This window comes from Saitoella complicata, assembly GCF_001661265.1.
Source record: "Saitoella complicata NRRL Y-17804 unplaced genomic scaffold SAICOscaffold_1, whole genome shotgun sequence".
Lineage (NCBI taxonomy): Eukaryota > Fungi > Ascomycota > Saitoellomycetes > Saitoellales > Saitoellaceae > Saitoella > Saitoella complicata.
The window spans coordinates 978,546-989,723 of NW_017566992.1; the positions used below are offsets into that span (position 1 = coordinate 978,546).

At 51.7% G+C, this 11,178-nt stretch overlaps 7 protein-coding genes across 7 annotated transcripts; 3 read left to right on the top strand and 4 right to left on the bottom strand.

Annotated features, from left to right (window-relative positions):
* Positions 1-207: 207 nt before the first annotated feature.
* On the top strand, positions 208-1,897 carry SAICODRAFT_50760 (uncharacterized protein; the record flags this gene model as incomplete). Its single annotated transcript, XM_019169012.1, has 4 exons — positions 208-388; positions 437-630; positions 686-1,246; positions 1,304-1,897. 4 exons carry the CDS (start codon positions 208-210, stop codon positions 1,895-1,897), a joined length of 1,530 nt encoding a protein of 509 aa, XP_019027492.1.
* A 170-nt stretch (positions 1,898-2,067) lies between these two features.
* SAICODRAFT_51747 (PCI-domain-containing protein) lies at positions 2,068-3,327 on the bottom strand (the record flags this gene model as incomplete). Its single annotated transcript, XM_019169088.1, has 3 exons — positions 2,068-2,954; positions 3,006-3,156; positions 3,208-3,327. The coding sequence occupies 3 exons, from the start codon at positions 3,325-3,327 to the stop codon at positions 2,068-2,070; spliced, it is 1,158 nt and encodes a 385-aa protein (XP_019027493.1).
* Positions 3,328-3,607: 280 nt separating this feature from the next.
* SAICODRAFT_87135 (NAD(P)-binding protein) lies at positions 3,608-4,898 on the top strand. The gene is made up of 3 exons (XM_019171473.1): positions 3,608-3,931; positions 3,987-4,220; positions 4,270-4,898. Exons 1-3 carry the CDS (start codon positions 3,626-3,628, stop codon positions 4,852-4,854), a joined length of 1,125 nt encoding a protein of 374 aa, XP_019027494.1. The 5' UTR covers positions 3,608-3,625; the 3' UTR covers positions 4,855-4,898.
* A 166-nt stretch (positions 4,899-5,064) lies between these two features.
* On the bottom strand, positions 5,065-6,781 carry SAICODRAFT_4563 (T-complex protein 1 zeta subunit; the record flags this gene model as incomplete). The annotated part of the gene is made up of 3 exons (XM_019168818.1): positions 5,065-6,541; positions 6,591-6,712; positions 6,767-6,781. 3 exons carry the CDS (start codon positions 6,779-6,781, stop codon positions 5,065-5,067), a joined length of 1,614 nt encoding a protein of 537 aa, XP_019027495.1.
* A 378-nt stretch (positions 6,782-7,159) lies between these two features.
* On the top strand, positions 7,160-8,049 carry SAICODRAFT_87141 (phosphomannomutase; the record flags this gene model as incomplete). The annotated part of the gene is made up of 2 exons (XM_019171474.1): positions 7,160-7,378; positions 7,437-8,049. Coding segments are annotated over 2 exons (785 nt in total), but the record flags the coding sequence as incomplete, so codon positions are not given.
* Positions 8,050-8,098: 49 nt separating this feature from the next.
* SAICODRAFT_4565 (Bromodomain-containing protein) lies at positions 8,099-10,416 on the bottom strand (the record flags this gene model as incomplete). The annotated part of the gene is made up of 3 exons (XM_019168819.1): positions 8,099-10,129; positions 10,183-10,285; positions 10,337-10,416. 3 exons carry the CDS (start codon positions 10,414-10,416, stop codon positions 8,099-8,101), a joined length of 2,214 nt encoding a protein of 737 aa, XP_019027497.1.
* A 245-nt stretch (positions 10,417-10,661) lies between these two features.
* SAICODRAFT_32790 (signal recognition particle, SRP9/SRP14 subunit) lies at positions 10,662-11,135 on the bottom strand (the record flags this gene model as incomplete). Its single annotated transcript, XM_019168231.1, has 3 exons — positions 10,662-10,930; positions 10,983-11,055; positions 11,112-11,135. 3 exons carry the CDS (start codon positions 11,133-11,135, stop codon positions 10,662-10,664), a joined length of 366 nt encoding a protein of 121 aa, XP_019027498.1.
* Positions 11,136-11,178: the final 43 nt, after the last annotated feature.

Here is an 11,178-nt window from a genome sequence, read left to right on the forward strand (position 1 = left end):
TACACTCGAGCTCCCCCATAAAATTACCTCAACAAGCTCCCGCTGTCATCAGGGACGATCCTGCCGTCGCTCTCCTCCATCAGATATAGCTTTAGTTCAGACGTCTTGAAAGACCGGACTCTGAGCAAGATGTCCGGTAATCTCACGCCTCGTGTCAACACACTTCGTACGAGCTCCAACAACGACACAAGTCCGCTTCCCTCCGGCATGAACACCCCAAGCGAGGAAGTGCAAGAACATCTTGCTTTGGCTATAGCTGGAGAAGGATCTGCTGTGGACGAGTTGTCAGCAGCTGCCAAGGAGATGGCCCTCCAGGACGGCGAAAACGAGGATGAGGCGGAGACTAAAGAGGGCAAGTTCAAGGGACTTCTCAGTATCTTGAGACGATGTATGAGTATATGCTTTAGTTTTTCGAGCTGAACTAACAGAGCTATAGTCATCGGTATCAAGGACCTTGCCTCCGTCCGCTTCTCTCTTCCAGCACAGTTCCTCGAGCCGATCCCGAATTTGGATTATTGGCACTACGTCGATAGACCTGATGCACTTATATGCATCACCGATCCGGAAGAGCCCGTGGATAGGATGCTGGCTGTACTCAGATGGTGGTTTACGAAGGATCTCAAAGTTGTGGTACGAGGCAGTTAAAGATGGATGTACGACTATCTTCGCTGACAAGCTCATACAGAAAGGGAAACCTTGCAAACCATACAACTGCATTCTCGGCGAGTTTTTCAGAGCCCATTGGGATGTACGGGAGCCAGCGTTCAACCCAGATGGAACGATGCTCCCTGCGAACACTGATCCCCATATTCCCGACGACCCTCCTCAATCTTCGGCTTCATCTATCAAATCGGCAAAATCTGCAAGTACGATTACATCCGGTGGTGGATCATGGAAACGTGCGGGATTCCTGTCGAGACGGAATACTCCTCAGCCTACCTCGGGCCCTACCCTGACGGTGCCCAAGGTTGATTACGTTCCTCACTCTGAGCGCAAGGTCTGCCGTGTCGCGTACGTTACTGAGCAAGTTTCGCACCACCCGCCAGTATCAGCGTACTATGCATCTTGTGCGGAGAAGGGAATCGTTATGAGGGGCCTGGATCAGGTTTCGGCAAAGTTCACTGGAACAAGTATCAAGGTCTTCCCAGGAGAGCAGAACCGCGGTGTCTGGATTACGTTGAAGCAGAGAGGTGATGAGGAATATCTTGTCACGCATACAAGTGCAAGTGTTTCCGGGTTTTTGATGGTAAGTTAAAGGTGTTTCGCATTTCATGCTTGACCATTTGCTCACAGAACCGTACAGGGAAGTCCAACGATTAACATTCATGATGCATCTGTCGCCACCTGTCCGAAGACCAAAACAAAGGCGATCGTCCAATATCTCGAAGAGTCTTGGCTAGGGAAGCAGAAAGCCCTCGTCAAAGGCGCAATCTTCACCTACGATCCAGCCAACGACAACATCACTGATTTCAAGGACGTACCATCATCAGCACTCATTGGAACAATTGAGGGATCATGGAAGGGAGAGGTTTTCTACACGCCCAAGGATGGAGTGCGGCGTTTGCTGGTGGACTTAGAGTTGTTCGACGTCTTCCCTAAGAAGGTGCCCGAGAGCCACGAGCTTCATCCCAATGAGAGTCACCGCGTGTGGGAAGGCGTCACCAAGAGCATCAAGTCATCACAATTCTCAAAGGCGACGAAGCTTAAAGTAGATATTGAAGAACGGCAGAGAGCAAAGGCAAAGAAAAGACTAGAGGAAGGGACTGAGCACGAGGTCAAGCTGTTCAAGATGCCTGTCGGTGATGGCAAGCCGGAGTTGTCCCAACTCGGTGAGAAGATCTTGGCGGGTGTTGCGAATGCTGACTACGGTTCCATGAAGGACAGTATCCCGGAATGATTCTTTGCTTGCATGCTGGCGTGCATCAACGAAACACTAGAAATATGGATGATTCAGACAGTTGAGTTATATGTCAAGGTTCTCTTTGGTATAGGTATAACTGTGATGCGATCAACGCAACTTTCTCATGCAATAAAGCCTCAACCTACATACTTTCCATCGCGTACATCTTACTGAACCCAAACCTCCAAATCCTCTCCGGTCTTGTGAACGAATCCCTCCAGAGTCTTCACCTGGCTTGCCCAGTCCACCAACCTTTGCCTCATACCCTCTACCTGGTTCATATCCAACACCCGAGGCTGCACCCAAGTAACACGCACCACCTGATCGACCTGGTCAATGTTACCCTTTAGAAGGTTCAAGCTGAGGGCTTTCATGACGAGGTGCTCAACCTCATCATGCACCAGCCGTGTCTCCGCGGCAATGGTAGAGAACGCCAAAGCACGGTCATGAGGAGGACGCTTGAAGACAGCCTCGATGAGCGCCGTCAGACAGATCTTCTGTCTGAGGAAGGGTAGTGATGCCTGCAATAGTGGTTGCTTCGCAAGATGTCCCTGAAGACCCTCGAATCTCGCAATATCTCCACTATTCAACGCAAACAAGACCTCCTTCAGCCACTCGTGCTCCGTTCCGTTAAGAGAGTTAAGGACGTGGTGGAGGAGAAGCTCTCCAAAGTTGTAGATTGTCTCGCCGAGAAGTGCAGAGATAGAGAGGTCGTATGCGCGTTCTTGGGCTTCAGCAATAGTAAGATCCTTCTCAACATTGACGCACGCAAGAAACAGCAGAGCATTCTTGTAGTAGGCGGCGTATTCTGCCTTGGCCTTGTAGTAGTCCGCATTCACACGGTAGTATGCCGCGTGGATCATGTTCTCCACGGAATCAAAGCTGTCGAGGATCTTTCCGGCCTTGTCCATGGACTCTCTTGACTCATCCAATTGTCCGAGAAGGAGCTTCATACGTGCGGTCTCCACTGTGGCATATACGAAGGCATCTTGGGTTGACGGTGTGTCGACCTTCTCCGTGATGTCGGAGAGGAATTGAAGCGCCTCGCTATATTCTGCGAATTATGTTAGATGTGCCCAAGCATATATTACCAAAGTACACGTACCTTGACATTGACTCGCTGCGGACAATCCGAGTGATACCAGCTTGAGCTGGTTGATCTTGCCCTGGAATGAACCAACAAACTCCCTGAACAGAGGCATCCTCAAAGGAGCGCTTTGGGGGTTATTGAACAGGATGATGAGGGCATCGGTAAGCTACATCAGAATTAGCAGACATGCTAAGCGAAGGAATGGAAGGCGGCGCACCTGATGCCACAACTTTCTGTCGTAAAGGTCCTCAAGCTGGAAGAAAACAGGCTGCAATTCTGCGGGAGCGGCATCACGCTGTTGCTCAAGGAATGCAGAAGCGTCAAAATCGATATCCATTGTGGTTGAAGGGTTCAATTGGTATATTTCTCGAGGAGCTCGAGCAGTGTATTGCGTTACGTAGACAGGCAGCGTCGGAGGTACGCGTGTACGTCACTTCAAATATTCGACAAGGATGCAAAAAAAACCATATAAAATCTTTGCGACAAGAATGAAAGAACTCTAAACCCCTCCAGAACTCCAGTGACTTCAAAAGCACCCCACCCGTGACTGTCAGCACCACCTGCAGCTCTCCACATGGCGGGACCTCAGCGAATCGATACAGAGGTAACCTCCAAAGCTCAACATACAACCAGCAATGCTCGCCGCTCCATTGCGTCTCGGCTCAAGATCAGCGGTCAAGACCCCGGTGGCCTCCGCTAAGCGCAATGTTCACGATATCATGATTTCGCGAACGGGCAAGCCGATCATCCGCCAGGGTGGTGGTGGTCGTTCCTCCCTTTCCGGTCACACCGCTACCGTCTTCGGCGCTACTGGATTCCTCGGCCGTTACATTGTTTCCAAGCTCGCCAAGCAGGGTACCACCGTCGTTATCCCATGGCGTGATGAGGATGCCAAGCGTCACTTGAAGGTCTCCGGAGACTTGGGTCAGGTTGTCATGCACGTATGTTGTATCATTTGGAACAAGCAGGCTCTCTTTATTTACGATCAATATGCAGGAATTCGACTTGCGCAACACGGAATCCATTGAGTCCGCTGTCCGTCATTCCGACATCGTATACAATTTGATTGGCCGCGACTGGGAAACCAAGAACTTTAAGTTCCACGATGTCCACATCGACGGAGCTGCCAGAATTGCTGAGTCCTGCGCCAAGTACGACGTCGACCGCTTGGTTCACGTCTCCGCTTTGAACGCTGACGAGCACTCCCCCTCCGAGTTCTACAGAACTAAGGTTTGCAAGACTGCGTTTTAGTCAAACTATCTTACTAACCTTCGGTTAGGCGCAAGCTGAGAATATCGTCAGGGGTGTCTTCCCTGAAGCCACTATTGTTCGTCCCTCAACAATGTACGGTGCTGAAGACCGCTTCCTTAACGTCCTCGCTTCCAAGACCACGCACTTCAGCTCCAATTCGCAGAAGGCGATCGTCCGCCCAACTCACGTTGCCGACGTCGCTGAGGCTTTGGAGTACATGATGCACAATGACTGGACCGCCGCTCAGACGTTCGAGCTTTACGGCAAGGAGGAGCTTTCCGTGGCTGAGGTTGCCGAGATGGTCCGCCGGGTTACCTTGAAGAAGCACAGGAACTACAACATCCCCTCGCCCATCATGAAGCAGATTTGCAAGGTGTTGGAGCTTGCCTGGTGGCCAATCTACTCACCTGACCAGGTCGCGAGGGAGTTCATCAACGACACCCCTACTCAGGGAGCGAAGACGTTCGCGGATTTGGGCATTACGCCGGCGGAGTTCGAGCACACGAGTTTGACATATCTGAGATCTTACAGGTCGAACCTTTACTTCGACCAGCCGATGGACGCGAGTGAGCTTGGCAAGTTTAGGAAGGGTGAGGTTCACGTTGTGGACTAAACGGAGGGAGATATACCAAAAGGAACGTGCACACCATAATGAGTGTATCGTTGTATGATAGAATCCAAAGTAATTCCATATTCGATATATCTGAAGCGCCCAGTCTCCGCGGTGATGAGCATGTTGCGAACAACCCTTTAATTTACATTCCCTTTTGTAGCCAAAATCTATATCCTACGACATCGCATTCTCACATCCTGTACCACCCATTTAAGGTCCTCCCGGTCCGCGCTTAGCATTTGAGATACCCGCACGTAGCAACTCATCCGTGAGCAGTAATGAAGACGCCAAATCCGCACTCGAAATCATCATGTATTTCGTCGACCTCAAACTGTCCCAGACACCCTCAACCACGGGGTCCATAGGCTCTCCTGTTCTCAAATCCAAACCGACAATATGTCCATCCTGAGCCTCATCCTGGAGCGCCACCACGGCGTCCTGGATGTCGAAACCAGCGTTTGCTGCCAAAGTCTTAGGGATGACCAAGAGAGCATCCGCGAATGCCTGAACGCCGAACTTGGCCTTACCCTTCACTGTCCTCTTGTATTCATTGGAAAGGTAGGTTGCGCATGCAACCTGGAAGGCACCAGCACCAGGAATAACAGCAGCATCCTCAATGGCGTTCTTAACGGCACGAAGACCATCACGAACAGCATCCTTAACTTGAGCGATGGTGTATGCGTTAGGACCCTTGATCAAGACAGTGACGGACTTAGGATCCTTGACCTCCTCCACGAAAGTGTACTTCTCCTCGCCAAGAGTGTGCTCGTAAACGAGACCGGCGTATCCGAGCACATCAGGGGTAAGGTCGTCAACAGAGTTCTGCGCGATACCGCCACATACAAGCTGCAACCTCTCCATGTTTCTTCTCTTTGCTCGTCGGAGAGCGAAGATACCGTTCTTTACCAAAACATCCAAGGACAAGGGGTCGATACCCTTCTGATTGATAATAACGAAGCCCTTCTTGGGGTCGTTACCGCAGACCTCCTTCTTCAACTCCACGATCTTGCGAAGCTTGTCGTCGACGAAACGCCTCTCACTCTCAACGAGCTTCTCACGCTGATCGGCACTGCTGTAGAAGAAACCGGAGTTGACTTCGGACTTTTCATACTCGAGGGAGACGTTAAGGGTAAGGATGAAGGCGTTCTCGACTCTTCTGGGCATGTCGGGGTGGCGAGCACCGTGGTCGAGGAGAAGACCACGGACGAGCTGAGTCTCGGTAGCTGTTCTGTGCTGCATGTGCATGATCTCAACCATGTGGAGGTCAATGGGCTCATCGTCGCGCTTGATGGCAAGGACGGCATCAACGATGGTAGGGGTGAGGGTAGTAGCGACAGCGGCGTGAAGTTTAGTGGAAAGCGACGTACGCGCAACAGCCATGAGCAATTCACGGTCAACGGTCTGCTGCATCTTGAATCCATCCAAAAACTTCAATGCCTCCTTCTTCGCCAACTCGAAGCCCTCGGTGATGAGCCTTGGGTGAAGACCCTCTCCGACGTATCTCTGAGCCTGCTTCATCAATTCTCCGACCAACAAACACACGGAGGTCGTTCCGTCACCGGTAATCTCGTCTTGCGCAGTTGCTGCTCGTGCAATCATGGCGGCAGTAGGGTTCTGAATCTGCATCTCTGTCAAGAGCACCTTTCCATCCTTCGTAAGCTTAATGTCACCAGCACCAGAAACCAACCTGCGTCACATATTAGTTAAAGCTCTTGAAAACACCGAACGCGCCTTACATCTTGATTGTTCCCTTAGGACCAAGGTTGCTCTTCAGGACATCCTGCAAGCCCATGGCCGCGGTGATGTTGACCTGGAGAGCCTGGTCACGGCGGATGGACTCGGCCTTGGGGTTAACGAGCTGGCGGAAACAGATCAGCACATATCAATGACAGCATATATACGGTCCACACACCTGAACGGCAGACATTGTGGAGTACTGGAATCGGTCAGTTGCAGCTGCGTATTTGGATGCCGACGCTCGCAAGGAACGCGTTCAGCATTGCCTCTGCAGCCCTGCAGAATCCGCATGTCGGCGGTGTACGGCAGTCATCCAAGTACATTGAGATGGAGTAGAATCGCGTCGTTTGGCCTCTTACATTCACATTGGCTGCCATATGACAGGACTATATGCGGCTTCCAGTTCAGGTTTCCGTGTTCTTGGCAGGTGTATTCCCGGTGTATGTATGCAGCTTTGGCCCCTGAACTGGGCCTGGGAACACGTCGACATTTCGTAAATATCGCACCTTCAAAGGTAGGTAGATAACAGTGGACGAGCTTCCTATAACGAAGTCCTAACGCGATCTATAGATGGCTCTTTCTTCCGTCGTCCCCATTGAGGAGCGTCCCAACAAGGACATCCTCGTTCTTTTCGATGTCGACGGCACCTTGACCCCGGCGCGTCAAGACGCTACCCCAGAGACGCTTCAGCTTCTCCAGGACCTCCGTAAGAAGGTCGTCATTGGTTTCGTCGGAGGAAGTGATCTCCCGAAGCAGCAGGAGCAATTGGGAGCGGCAGACGTGAACGGTATGTCATTCATTCACTTACGAGCACATTCTGAGATGATTACTGACAAGAGCTGCAGTCGTTGACATGTTTGACTACGCCTTCGCCGAGAATGGTCTTACCGCATACCATATGAGCAAGCAGCTCGCTTCCCAGTCCTTCATCAACTGGCTTGGTGAGGGCAAGTACAAAGACCTCGTCAACTTCATCCTCCACTACGTCGCCGACATGGACATTCCCATCAAGCGCGGTACCTTCGTCGAGTTCCGTAACGGAATGATCAACGTCTCCCCCATTGGCCGTAACGCCTCCACTCAGGAGCGTAACGACTTCGAGAAGTTCGACAAGGAGACTCAGGTCCGTGCCAAGTTCGTTGAGAAGCTAAAGGAGCGCTTCGCCGATTACGGCCTCACCTACTCCATCGGAGGTCAGATTTCTTTCGATGTCTTCCCCGCTGGCTGGGATAAGACTTACTGCTTGCAGCACGTGCAGGACGCGGGCTTCAAGGAGATCCACTTCTTCGGAGACAAGACCTACAAGGGAGGAAACGACTACGAGATTTACGAGGATGACAGAACTATCGGCCACACTGTGGAGAGCCCTGCTGATACTGCGAAGATTTTGAAGGAGTTGTTTAAGATCTAAGTTGGAAGAATGCATGATTGGGTTCAAGATATAGAGCATAATGACCCTTTATTGCTAGTTCAACAACTAAGGACGGTACAACATGTGTCATTAATTTCAAGCTGTAATGTGCTTCGTGACCTGAACCAACCCTTGCGCCAGAAGCTCCCTTGCTGCCTCTTGATATTCTTTGCTGATGCTCTGGTCCTGATCCACGTCCGACTTTGCAGTCTTAGTCAGTGCGGCACCTTGACGTGCCTTGGCGAGCTTTTCTTTCTTAGCCTTCATAATATCCCTCCTCTTAGCCAGATACGCCAAACTATGTCCCTTAACGCCGGTCTCCAACACCGGCTTGACATTATCATTCGGAGGCACAGGGAACCAAAGTACACGACCCAATGGGTCCCGCTGCACAGTCTCCACCGTCGCATCGGGCAATGCATTCACCCTTGCTACACCATCTGGCATGACCGGTGGTGGGGGCATGGTAAAGGCCACAGGAGGCACCGGTGGTTGCGCGTACACAGGCGGAGGTGGTGGGGGAAGGCGTGGAGGCAGTTGTGGCATAGTGAACTGGGGCTCCGGCGGCTGGAATGTCGTTACCTTTGGAGGCAGCGTTGTAATATGACTAGATGTCACCGGCGGAGGTGCCGAGGTATCAGGGGGAGGCGGCGTCGGTTCAGTTTGCTTGACCAACTGCGACGGGTCCGGTGGAGGGCATGGGATGATGCTTCCTCGGATCGGCGGCCCGTCTTCCGATCCACGAATTAACTCCGTGGGCGGATCACCCTCTTTCGCATCCGGTGGCAGCCAATGCAGCAAAGGACTCGGCACCTTCGTCAGCACACGTACCCTGTCGAAGTGGTACATGTCGTATTCCTTGCCACGGACTTCGTCTGGTACACAAGACTTCCAACTCTTGATCTTGTTCGCCTCCTGGTTCTCCTCGTTGTAACGGGATTCGCAGACGTAGATTTTGACATCACCGATGTCCCTTGGACGTCCACGAACGTACTTCGTGACGAACATGATGAAGATACGCTCGATCACGTCGTTGATGTCATGATCGCGGTACTGTCCGGTTTTGAAGACTTCATTTTCGTAGAAAGTGCGGTCTGCGCGGTGGATGGTTTGCTCGGGACGATAGTACCAACAAACGTTGATCCACTGCGATCCGTCGGGCGATTGCCAGGTCCTGAAGATTTGTGCAGGAATGGGCTTCTCGGCATCGTTGGGATTCTTCAAGTGAACCCAATCACCGACTTGAAAAACGTCATCCTTGTAGTAAATCTTGTCCAGTGGGATACGCTGAAGTTTGGAACTTCTTGCGGGGGTCGCAGCCATTGCGTTCTCGAGAACGAGCTCAGTATCATCCCTTGATATCTCTTGTTGCGCCAGACGATGCGCGACTTCCTGAAGATAGCAAGCATCGTTGAACAGCTCACTACCAGGCATATTGTACCGCTTCGCGTTGTTGAACATCAAATCCATGTCCTCCAAGAACGACGACAAGTCCTTGTACGCCTTTGCCTTCGCCTTTCTCTTGATGCCCTCTGTTGCGATGGGGTTCTTAATTGCCTCGTAATAGTCGGGAAACATCTTGGGATCCGGCAGCTTCTCGAACGGAGCGAAGATCTGTCTACCCATGATCTTCTCCCTGCGCAGACCTTTCAGGATGTTCTTGATCCGTGCATCATTAGGTGTATCCACCTTCGGCGGCCTACCCCTTTTCCTCTTCAGATCAGCCATGTCGGGCCTCTCGATCGGGTTACCCTCCTCGTCCGTGACAACCTTGCGGGGACGACCGATCTTCGCAGACGTCTTCCTCTTCTTCCTAGGTGCACCTTCATCATCCAGATCAAGGTCTTCATCGTCGTCGTCACTGGGGTCAGCGTCCGATGCGTCCTCATCGGTGTCACCTCCTGTCGATGGTGGTGGTAGCGGGCCGAGTGCTGGAACCTGCACCTCCGGAAATGCCCCCCTCTCCTTCATCTCAGTCAACTTTTGCACCAAAAAGATCTCCAGCAGAGATGCATCCTCGTAAATGACACTATCGGACCGGTTGTATGTCTTGGCATTGTGGAAGATTTGGGCACAATCGCGAACAAAGTCGTTGAGATCAGTGTAGCGAGCGGCTTGAATATTGTCCTTCATTCGTGTATGTTAGCATACAGTGCGAAAATCCGGGTGGTCAAGCGTACCCTAATCACGTTCAGAGCCATGGGCCTCTTAATGACATCGTAGTAATCCGGCACCTCATCCCTATCTGGCATGTCCTGAAATATCTCGGAGATTGGACGGCCTCTGTATACCCTGTAAGCATCCATTCATCAAGGGAATATCGTGAAAGCATACTCAGGGTCTGTCGCGTTGTACAAAGCCGTCAGGACCACTTGCATGGCGGCAACTTTCTGCTGGGTCAAAGGAACGGACATTGTTGGCAGGAGCAATTGACTTGTCGCGGGGTCCTCTTCAGTCGTCGCGGTTGAATCGCGTCCTGCTGCGGTCCAAGCCGACGCGCCGGGGTTGCAGCTGCTGCGGTCCCATGCAAGTCGGTCGTCTACACGTGCACACACATACCATCATTGCTCAGGATATACGAACAGCGCTAGAAAGCCGTAGGAATAGGACACGTAGAGCCTCAAAATGCTCGGGTATATTTTTTTTGGCAACAGTTCCACTATGCGGCCGCCTTCGTTGGCTTCTTCTTCGCCTTGGTCTTGGTCTTCTTCCTATCTCTCTTCTTCAAGGTAGTCATCCCAGCCCTACAGATGTCCCCATATCTTGTGAAGAATGAGTCAAGATCCGTCAAGTTTACCAGTGTTGAGAACTTGACCTTGGTATCCTCCTTTGACGACTTGCCGTCTGTTGCGCGAATCAGAATAGGGAAGTTCTTGTCTGTTGACAGGTCATCGAGGGAGTCTTCCTCAGCCGATGGATCATATGAATCTGGTTCCATGTGAGCTTAGCCCAACCAACGCCGCGGAGGATGTGAACATACATCTCTTCTGGGTCAGGAATACAGAACCGTGCACCTTCTTGGCCGTAAGCAATGAACCCAGGCTGGCTAAGAACTGGCGGAGAAGCGTTAGCAGGATCGCCCGCGGCCCTCAAGGCGAGCGTGACTCACTTCATTGTTTGATAGGAGCGCCATGCTTGGATGTATCTGGTGGACCTGTAATTGTACCTGTAATTGT

Bases quoted from the DNA above. Each gene is read 5' to 3' on its own strand.
- SAICODRAFT_87135 (XM_019171473.1), top strand. From the start codon at position 3,626: ATGCTCGCCGCTCCATTGCGTCTCGGCTCAAGATCAGCGGTCAAGACC. The intron at 3,932-3,986 runs GTATGTTGTATC...ATCAATATGCAG, and splicing joins TGGGTCAGGTTGTCATGCAC to GAATTCGACTTGCGCAACAC. The intron at 4,221-4,269 runs GTTTGCAAGACT...ACCTTCGGTTAG, and splicing joins CCGAGTTCTACAGAACTAAG to GCGCAAGCTGAGAATATCGT.